Consider the following 10367-nt stretch of genomic DNA (forward strand, 5'->3'; position numbering starts at 1 on the left):
CGATGGTGTTGTGTGTGTGTGTGTGTGTGTGTGTGTGTGTGTGTGTGTGTGTGTGTGTGTGTGTGTGTGTGTGTGTGTCAGTGTGTGCAGTGTTAGACCATGGCTCTAATGAAACCCCCCCCCCACACACACACACACATTCTGGTTAAGTGTTTGTGAAACCACTGAGTGCTGCTGATTCTTTTTATGCTGCAAAGCTTCTGTAAAACTCCGTCAGTTGCTCCTGCTAATGTCATCAACCATCAGTGATGTCATCAACCATCAGTGATGTCATCAACCATCAGTGATGTCATCGTTGGTTTGTGAACGTTCCGCTCCCTTCACTGGTTACCAGTAGCCGCCTGCATCCGTTTCCAAACATTGGTACTTGCGTACCGTGCTACGAACAGATCAGGTCCAGTCTACATCCAGGACATGGTCCAACCTTACACCCCACCCCGTTCACTCTGCTCCTGCTCCTCCTCCTCCTCCTCTGTCCTGGCTCCTAAATGGTAGAATGAGCTCCACCGACATCAGGACAGCAGAAACTCTGAACATCTTCCACCACAAACTAAAAACACAACTCCTCCTCTTCCTCTCCTCCTCTCCTCCTCCTCCTCTTCCTCCTTTATCTTGAACAGTAGAACTTTAGTATCTTAAAATAGAACTTACTGATAGAACTTTGTACTTTGGCTTTCTGGAAGAAATTGTATTTTCTTGATTCTTGTTGTTCTGGTTTTGAACCCTCATGGTTGAAATGAACTGATTGTAAGTCGCTTTGGATAAAAGCGTCAGATAAATGAAATGTAATGTAACGTAATGTAACGTAATGTAACGTTATGAATCCTCCAGTTCAAATTCTGTCCGTCACCATCTTGATAGTTCGGAGTGGTTTGGAGCAGGAAGTGACCATATTAGGTCTCCAATCAGATCAGTCAGATCCACCACTGGCTCCTCCCCCAGCTCGTCCAAATATGGTCACTTCCTGCTCCAAACCACTCCAAACTATCAAGATGGTGACGGACAGAATCTGAACCGGAGGATTCATAACGTTCATGAACCAATGATGACATCACTGATGGTTGATGACATCACTGATGGTTGATGGATGATGGTTGACTCTACGTCACAGATCAGAGCAGTGACACACTGACAAGAACATTTAAAAGAAACTGGCAGAATGCCTGTTGAGAATAATATCTGCAAAGTAACAACTACACTGACTGAGATGTTCAGACGGAGAAGTTTGGTCAAATAATCAGAGCAGAGATAAAGACTGAGATTATTTAAAAGACTTTAAACAACAGTTTATCAGATTTACCGCACAAATTTTAGACCTCTATTTGTCTTTTCCGACTTCAAAGTATCAGTTAATTATTTGACTTTTCTGCTTTGTGATAAAACTTGAATAAATATAAACTTTCACGTGTTCCAGATGGCAGACCACTTTATTGATATCACACACTTATACCCAACATGACATGACCAAGTTCAAACCATCATATAGACTTCAAACAATGAATTAAACAATAAAACAAAATTTAATCCATGAAGCTAAAACAACACACAAGGATAAACAGGAGCAGGAGTTAATACTAAAAAAAACATGGAACTGATGCGTTTCTGTCTTAATAAACAGTCACAACATCTTGAAATCTAAAAATCACTGCGTTTGGCTGTGATTTTGCCGGCGAGCAGCCTCCTGCAGATGAACCTGACGTTGGTGAGGTTGAGTCCGTACACCAGCGGGTTGAACAGCGGCTGGCAGCAGATGAAGTACACGGACAGCAAGACGCGCAGCATGTGCGGCACGCTGCTCATATCAAACCGGCTCTGCAGGACCTCAAAGAAACATCCGAAGAAGAAGTTGATGAGCGAGGCCAGGTGAGGCGAGCAGGTGCTCACGGCTTTCTGCCTCGTCTGTCTGGAGCCGGAGAAACAAACTCTGAGGATCCTGGTGTACGAGTAGAGGATGAGTCCAGCGAGTCCGACCAGCACGGTGAAGGTGTAGACGAGTCCGTACACGTTGTTGACGGTGGTGTCGGAGCACGCCAGCTTCACCACCGCGTAGTTGTTGCAATACAAACCGTCAATGATGTTCCCACACAGACGCAGAGACGCGTTCAGGGAGATCATGACGACAATGAAGACGACGGGGAGGAACCACGAGAGGGCGACGAGCACCGACACCTTCTGGAGCGTCATGCGGGCGTTGTACTGCAGAGGGTGGCAGATGGCGACGTAGCGGTCGTACGACATCACGGCCAAGTTGTAAAACTCCACGTTAGCGTACATGTAGAGACAAAAAATCTGCAGGAAGCAGAACGCAGCAGGAACGGTGTGAACGTCCGACAGGATCTGAAGCAGCAGGAAGGGAAACAAGCCTGAACTACCATACAGCTCGCTCACTAACAGGCTGCACAGGAACAGGTACATCGGTTCATGTAAGCTGCGGTTCACACAGATCACCACCAGGAGGAACACGTTGGAGACCACGATCACAACGTACAGACACGCAACGACCAGGAAACAAAGGTATCTGAGGAGCCCGGTGTCGACATAGGACCCCATGATGAAGAAGGAAACCTGCGTGTAGTTCATCATCATCATCTTCTATTTGATGCAGAGAAACAAGATGTTAACGAAATATTCTCACTGATGACAGACAGATCAAAAACAACGTTTCAAAAACAACGTTTCAAAGACAACGTTTCAAAGACAACGTTTCAAAGACGTTTCAAAAACAACGTTTCAAAAACAACGTTTCAAAGACGTTTCAAAAACAACGTTTCAAAAACAACGTTTCAAAGACGTTTCAAAAACCATGTTTCAAAAACAACGTTTCAAAGACGTTTCAAAAACAATGTTTCAAAAACAACGTTTCAAAGACGTTTCAAAAACAATGTTTCAAAGACGTTTCAAAAACGTTTCAAAAACAACGTTTCAAAGACAACGTTTCAAAGACGTTTCAAAAACAACGTTTCAAAAACAACGTTTCAAAGACGTTTCAAAGACATTTCAAAAACAATGTTTCAAAGACGTTTCAAAAACGTTTCAAAAACAACGTTTCAAAGACGTTTCAAAAACAACGTTTCAAAGACGTTTCAAAAACAATGTTTCAAAAACAACGTTTCAAAGACGTTTCAAAAACAACGTTTCAAAAACAACGTTTCAAAGACGTTTCAAAAACAACGTTTCAAAAACAACGTTTCAAAGACGTTTCAAAAACAACGTTTCAAAAACAACGTTTCAAAAACAACGTTTCAAAAACAACGTTTCAAAGACGTTTCAAAAACAACGTTTCAAAAACAACGTTTCAAAGACGTTTCAAAAACAACGTTTCAAAAACAATGTTTCAAAGACGTTTCAAAAACGTTTCAAAAACAACGTTTCAAAGACGTTTCAAAAACAACGTTTCAAAAACAACGTTTCAAAGACGTTTCAAAAACAACGTTTCAAAAACAACGTTTCAAAGACGTTTCAAAAACAACGTTTCAAAAACAACGTTTCAAAGACGTTTCAAAAACAACGTTTCAAAGACGTTTCAAAAACAATGTTTCAAAAACGTTTCAAAGACATTTCAAAAACAATGTTTCAAAGACGTTTCAAAAACGTTTCAAAGACGTTTCAAAAACAACGTTTCAAAAACAACGTTTCAAAGACGTTTCAAAAACAATGTTTCAAAAACAACGTTTCAAAAACGTTTCAAAAACGTTTCAAAAACAACGTTTCAAAAACAATGTTTCAAAAACAACGTTTCAAAAACAACGTTTCAAAAACGTTTCAAAAACAACGTTTCAAAAACAACGTTTCAAAAACAATGTTTCAAAAACAACGTTTCAAAAACGTTTCAGAAACAATGTTTCAAAAACAACTTTTCAAAGACAACGTTTCAAAAACAACGTTTCAAAAACGTTTCAAAGACAACGTTTCAAAAACACTTCGTAAAATCAACCGACCGTTCTTCTTCTGAAGAGATTCAGTTACAGTAACATACGTGTTCACCTGAAGTCACAGTAACATACATGTGCGTGTGTTCACCTGCAGTCCTGATCCAGTTGGACTGAGTCTGGGACTCTGCCTCCACTTCATTTATCCTCTCTGACAGCATGACGTCGTCACCAGAGGACAGACAGACAGACAGCCGTTCTCCGAGCTCGTCCTGCTCGCTCACCTTTCTACTCCTTTTAGATTTTTTTTATAGCAGATAATTTTCCCCAAAAACATTTTTGGAATTTGTTTTGCGGTAAAGCTGCAAAACTAAAATACATCTTTACTTTTTATAACTACCTGATCAACATTAAGATATAATATACGGAAAAAAAATTAAATCATGGCCTCGATTTAATATTTCGTGGCCTACATTTAGTATTTTACGGGCTTGATAAAGCAGTTTGAGTCCTTCATTTAATATTTCATGGCCTCTGTTTATTTTTTCGTGGCCTCCATTTAATATGTCGTGGCCTCCATTTATTATTTCTTGGCCTGTTTAGTATTTCGTGATCATATTTCCTTTTAATATTTGCTGGCCTCCGTTTAGTATTTCGTGACCTTGATTTAATATTTTGTGACCTGTTTATTATTTTGTGCTTACAAATAAAATATATGGGTGATGTCACTGCTGGTTGCCGCTTGGTGGTAAACAAAAGTTTTTTTTAATTTGATGTATTCCTCTGATCATTCGGCATCGGTGGGCGTTAACGAACTTGAAGAGGTTAAAAGCAGCAGAGCAGAGTTTCAGCTCAATCAGGAGGGACTCAGTTCAACTGCAACATGTTTCTGTTGTTTTAAATCCAGAATGCCTTCATCTTCTGCAATGCTTTTCTTGGTGAACTCTTCTTTGGTGTCTGCAGGACGATGAGAAACTTCACACAGGTGTCATATTTCACACTTACTGCTTATTTTGACGTTGGGATTTTTAAATATCTGTGTTTTATTGTTGTCATACTGCTCTATATTCTAATCGTGGTCTCCAACGTGTTCCTCCTGGTGGTGATCTGTGTGAACCGCAGCTTACATGAACCGATGTACCTGTTCCTGTGCAGCCTGTTAGTGAACGAGCTGTATGGTAGTTCAGGCTTGTTTCCCTTCCTGCTGCTTCAGATCCTGTCGGACGTTCACACCGTTCCTGCTGCGTTCTGCTTCCTGCAGATTTTCTGTTTGTACTCGTACGCTATTGTTGAATTTTTAAACTTGTCCGTCATGTCGTACGACCGCTACTTCGCTATTTGTCATCCTCTGCAGTACAACGCATGGATGACCCACGGCAGGATTTCCCTCCTGGTTGCTCTGGTGTGGTTTTATGCTGCTGTCATATGTTTTGTTCCGATATCAATAAGTTTCCATCTGCGGCTGTGCGGGAACATCATTAACAAAGTGTACTGTGATAACTACCCCATCGTCAAACTGTCCTGCTCCGACACCACCGTCAACAACATCTACGGTCTCATCACCACCTCTGTGACCATCTTATGTCCTGTATCTCTGATCCTCTACACCTACATGAGGATCCTCAAAGTGTGTTTTTCTGGATCCAAACAGACCCGACAGAAAGCCGTCCGCACCTGCACACCTCACCTCGCCTCTCTGCTCAACTTCTCTCTTGGCTGCTTTTTTGAAATCTACCAGAGCAGGTTTAATATGAGCGGCGTACCGAACATGTTACGGATATTTTTATCCGTGTACTTTCTGACATGTCAGCCGCTTTTCAACCCTCTGATGTACGGCCTGAAACTGGCAAACATCCGAGCCATCTGCAAAAATCTGATTTTTGCTCAAATGCAAGAGATTATTTTATGAAAAGTTGTCTTTACATTCATAACCGGTGTATTTTGTTATATGATGGAGAATAATCTAACATATACTTTGTTGTGTGCCGTTGACACCGTTTTGCTGCCGTAACAACCGGTTACACCGTCAGCTGTAGAAATGGTCATAACTTACTGTAGATTTTTGAAAGCATTGTGTCAAATTGAGAAATCACTTGTGTTCATTAGAAGAAGACAAAACAAAATATACATTGTAGTTGTTTGCATGATTTATCTTTGTCTTCAAATAATAAACCGCTCACCAACCGCCTAAGATTTAATGTCTTCTGGGCTTTTCAGGGACTGAAACAGGAGCTTGGATAACAAAGAAGTCTGAATATATGAGCCTTTCTTTAGCACCACATCATCTGTTACCTGATATCCTGGAGCTGACCGGCGGCTTTCTGAAACCTGTTCAGTGATGTGAATAATGGCTCTTTGAATAGATTCACATCTTAAGCCGAGACATGACTAAATACGAAACACGACTTAATACGAAACACAACTTAATATACTGAAACACGATTTAATAGGAAACACGACAAAATATGAAACAATACTTAAGACTGAAACACGACTAAATACGAAACACTGCTTAATACTAAATACGACTAAATACGAAACATGACTTAATATGAAACACGACTTAATACGAAACACAACTTAATACTGAAACACGATTTAATAGGAAACACGACAAAATACGAAACAAGACTTGAGACTGAAACACGACTAAATACAAAACAACTTAATACTGAAACACGACTAAATACGAAACATGACTTAATACGAAACACGACTAAATACAAAACAACTTAATACTGAAACACGACTAAATACGAAACACTGCTTAATACTAAACACGACTAAATACGAAACACTGCTTAATACTAAACACGACTAAATACGAAACATGACTTAATACGAAACACGACTAAATACAAAACAACTTAATACTGAAACACGACTAAATACGAAACACTGCTTAATACTAAACACGACTAAATACGAAACACTGCTTAATACTAAACACGACTAAATACGAAACATGACTTAATACTGAAACACGACTAAATAAGAAACACGATTTAATAGGAAACACGACAAAATACGAAACAAGACTTAAGACTGAAACATGACTAAATACAAAACAACTTAATACTGAAACACGACTAAATACGAAACACGACTTAATACGAAACACGACTAAATACGAAACATGACTTAATACGAAACACGACTAAATACAAAACAACTTAATACTGAAACACGACTAAATACGAAACACGACTTAATACGAAACACGACTAAATACAAAACAACTTAATACTAAACACGACTAAATACTAAACACGACTAAATACGAAACACGATTTAATACGAAACACGACTAAATACAAAACAACTTAATACTAAACACGACTAAATACTAAACACGACTAAATACGAAACACGATTTAATAGGAAACACGACAAAATACGAAACAAGACTTAAGACTGAAACACGACTAAATACAAAACAACTTAATACTGAAACACGACTAAATACTAAACACGACTAAATACCAAACACGGCTTAATACTAAACACGACTTAATATGAAACAAGACTTAAGACTGAAGCATGACTAAATACAAAACACGACTTAATACAAAACACGACTTAATACTGAGACACGATTTAATACTGAAACACTACTAAATACGAAACACTACTAAATACGAAACACAACTTAATACGAAACACAACTTAATACTGAGACACAACTAAATACTGAAACACGATTTAATACTGAAACACGACTAAATACGAAACACGATTTAATACGAAATATGATTTAATACTGAAACACGATTTAATACTGAAACATGATTTAATACTCCCTATTTAATTTTCCCCATTATTTTTGTGAATATGTTTTTTAGTTGTACATTCGTCTATTTATGTTTTACATGTCTATTTGTCTTTTTCTTTGTTTGCAAGTTACAACCGGAGTCAAATTCCTTGTACTTGTAAACATACCTGGCCAATAAAGCTGATTCTGATTCACGAATAAATAGGAAAACATGACATGAATACAGAAACACAACTTAATACTGAAACATGATTAAATGGTAGACCTCTACTAAATATTAAAACTCGACTAAATACTGAAAGTCTACTAAATATTGAAATAAAACTAAATACCAAAACATGAATAAATTCAGAAACACGATTTACTATAACACGTGTAAAAAACACCGAAACACAACTCAGTATTGTAACAGGACTTAAAACCTAATGAGAGAAAGGCTGGATAAAATCGTATTATTGCAACATCCGTGTATTTTGCGTGACAGCAAGTAATAGAGTAGAATATTATAATTCTTTATTCAAGCGTGATATGAAACGTTATTATCCTCTTATTATCTGTTCTCCTGACAAAAGAATAACAACTATAAACCTTCATGGAGACCGAGGCATACAAAAAATAAAGTCTTTAAAAACAAAATAATACTGTAAACATACTTTTTCTTTTCGTTCTTTCCTGACGTGGATGTTTAAAATGAACCAGCAGTATGAATGAGTGATGTCATCCGTGGTGACGCTGCTGCTTCTCCTGAAACCTTTAAAAGAGAAGCGCTGGGTTTCCGTTCAGTCCGGACGAAGTCGGAGACGACGGCAGCTGAATCCTACAAATCACACCGTCACCTCTTTGGTTTTTCTTCCTGTCGTTGACTCTCGAGACAGATTTGTGTTTCGTCGGCTGTGATGATGAATGTCTTCAGTGTTACTACGCTGAGGAATATTCCCGTGTGCTTCTTCGTGTGTGAGCCGCTGGACTTTAAACAAACTGCATTTTTACTAACATATAAAAAAAAGTCGACATCACTGTTTGTGTTCATGTTGTTGGTCTGAAGAAGCATCGTGATGAACGCCACGCAGGTTTCATATTTCACACTCGCTGCCTACTTTGACACCGGGGCTTTAAAATACTTATATTTCAGCGTTATTCTGACTGTGTACGTTGTGATCGTGGTCTCCAACGTGTTCCTCCTGGTGGTGATCTGTGTGAACCGCAGCTTACATGAACCGATGTACCTGTTCCTGTGCAGCCTGTTAGTGAACGAGCTGTATGGTAGTTCAGGCTTGTTTCCCTTCCTGCTGCTTCAGATCCTGTCGGACGTTCACAGCGTTCCTGCTGCGTTCTGCTTGCTGCAGGTTTTCTGCGTTCATTCCTACGGAGCTGTAGAATATTTGAACTTGGCCGTGATGTCGTACGATCGCTACGTCGCCATCTGCTGTCCACTGCAGTACAACGCCCGGATGACGTCCAGGAGGATGGCGGCGCTGGTCGCCGTGTCGTGGTTGTTTCCCTGCTCGGCGATGCTCGTCTCCTTGTGTCTGACTTCCCGTCTGCAGCTGTGTGGCAGCGTCGTCCACAAAGTGTACTGCGACAGCTTCTCGGTGGTGAAGCTGTCCTGCTCCGACACCACTGCCGTCAACGTTTACGGACTCGTCGCCACGTTCAGCACCATCGTCGGCGCGTTGGTCATCATTCTTTACACGTACGTGAAGATTCTGGCGGTGTGTTTCTCCGGTTGTGAACGGACCCGACAGAAAGCCGTCAGCACCTGCTCGCCTCACCTCGCCTCCATCCTCAACTTCTCCTTCGGGGCGAGCTTTGAAATCCTCCAGAGCCGGTTTGACATGAGCAGCGTGCCCGACGGGGTACGAATCTTCTTATCGTTATATTTCCTCACGTGCCCGCCTCTTCTGAACCCCGTCATGTACGGCATGAAAATGTCCAAAATCCGTGTCGTATTTAAAAGTCTAATATCAAATGTTTAGTATTCATATCAGGTTGCCCTAAGAACTGTCTGTTGTTTTATAATGTGACAAATTCATGACATGAACTTCACTCTTCCACCTGTTTTTTTCCTCCTTGAATTGATGAATGTCCACATTAAAGATGACGAAGCTCCTGTTAGCCGGTCTGTAAAATAACAGCACGTTTTGTTTATTGTCAGAAGGAACAGAACCCATGTTCATTACACCTAAATGTAGGTAAGGAAGACGTGTGGACATTATATTTATCGTCTTATAAATTGTCTGCTATTGATTGAAATGTCTCAATTGTTTTTACATTCGATAATATGAATTCAACATTATTACAGATTAGTGGTGGGAATTGTTCTCTATGGTAATATAAAAGTTGTTTTTTACCAAAATACAGCAGTTGTCATATTTATGAATGTAGTTATTTATGAATTTACTGTTGCTGCTATCCAATCCTTGTATCCTCAAACAGCCACAGTCTCCACGGTAACATTTATTCCATCAAGATTTTTCAAATGTAAACAGTATTTCCAAGTTCAATAAGTCAACCTGTGTCCTGGCAGCGTTTATCCTCCCGGTCACAGGCCATCCTTCCACAGTTCCCATTCAAGCACCTCTTGCAGGTAAAGTTACATTAAAAAAACAAGACATGTAAACATAATATTATAAGTATAATTTCATTTTTACAACTCTCATCGTTGCAGAATAAATAAGCTAGTCCGCAGATCATATTGATAACAGCATGTAGCAACAGCTACACAC

The 10367-nt window shown here is 39.6% G+C and overlaps 3 protein-coding genes across 3 annotated transcripts; 2 read left to right on the plus strand and 1 right to left on the minus strand.

Moving 5' to 3' along the window:
* Window positions 1-1443: 1443 nt before the first annotated feature.
* Window positions 1444-2622, minus strand: LOC138212657 (olfactory receptor 11A1-like). The gene has a single exon (XM_069173125.1). The coding sequence runs from the start codon at window positions 2587-2589 to the stop codon at window positions 1636-1638; it is 954 nt and encodes a 317-aa protein (XP_069029226.1). The 5' UTR covers window positions 2590-2622; the 3' UTR covers window positions 1444-1635.
* A 2214-nt stretch (window positions 2623-4836) lies between these two features.
* On the plus strand, window positions 4837-5778 carry LOC138212618 (olfactory receptor 10J5-like). Its single transcript, XM_069173071.1, has one exon. The coding sequence runs from the start codon at window positions 4837-4839 to the stop codon at window positions 5776-5778; it is 942 nt and encodes a 313-aa protein (XP_069029172.1).
* A 2891-nt stretch (window positions 5779-8669) lies between these two features.
* On the plus strand, window positions 8670-9617 carry LOC138212619 (olfactory receptor 52D1-like). Its single transcript, XM_069173072.1, is given in 1 exon segment — window positions 8670-9617. A coding segment is annotated over 1 exon segment (948 nt).
* The last annotated feature ends 750 nt before the right edge of the window (window positions 9618-10367 follow it).

The sequence above is a fragment of the Embiotoca jacksoni genome, unplaced genomic scaffold (genome assembly GCF_022577435.1).
Source record: "Embiotoca jacksoni isolate LCO1_2020_lvr unplaced genomic scaffold, fEmbJac1.0.p SCAF_58, whole genome shotgun sequence".
Lineage (NCBI taxonomy): Eukaryota > Metazoa > Chordata > Actinopteri > Embiotocidae > Embiotoca > Embiotoca jacksoni.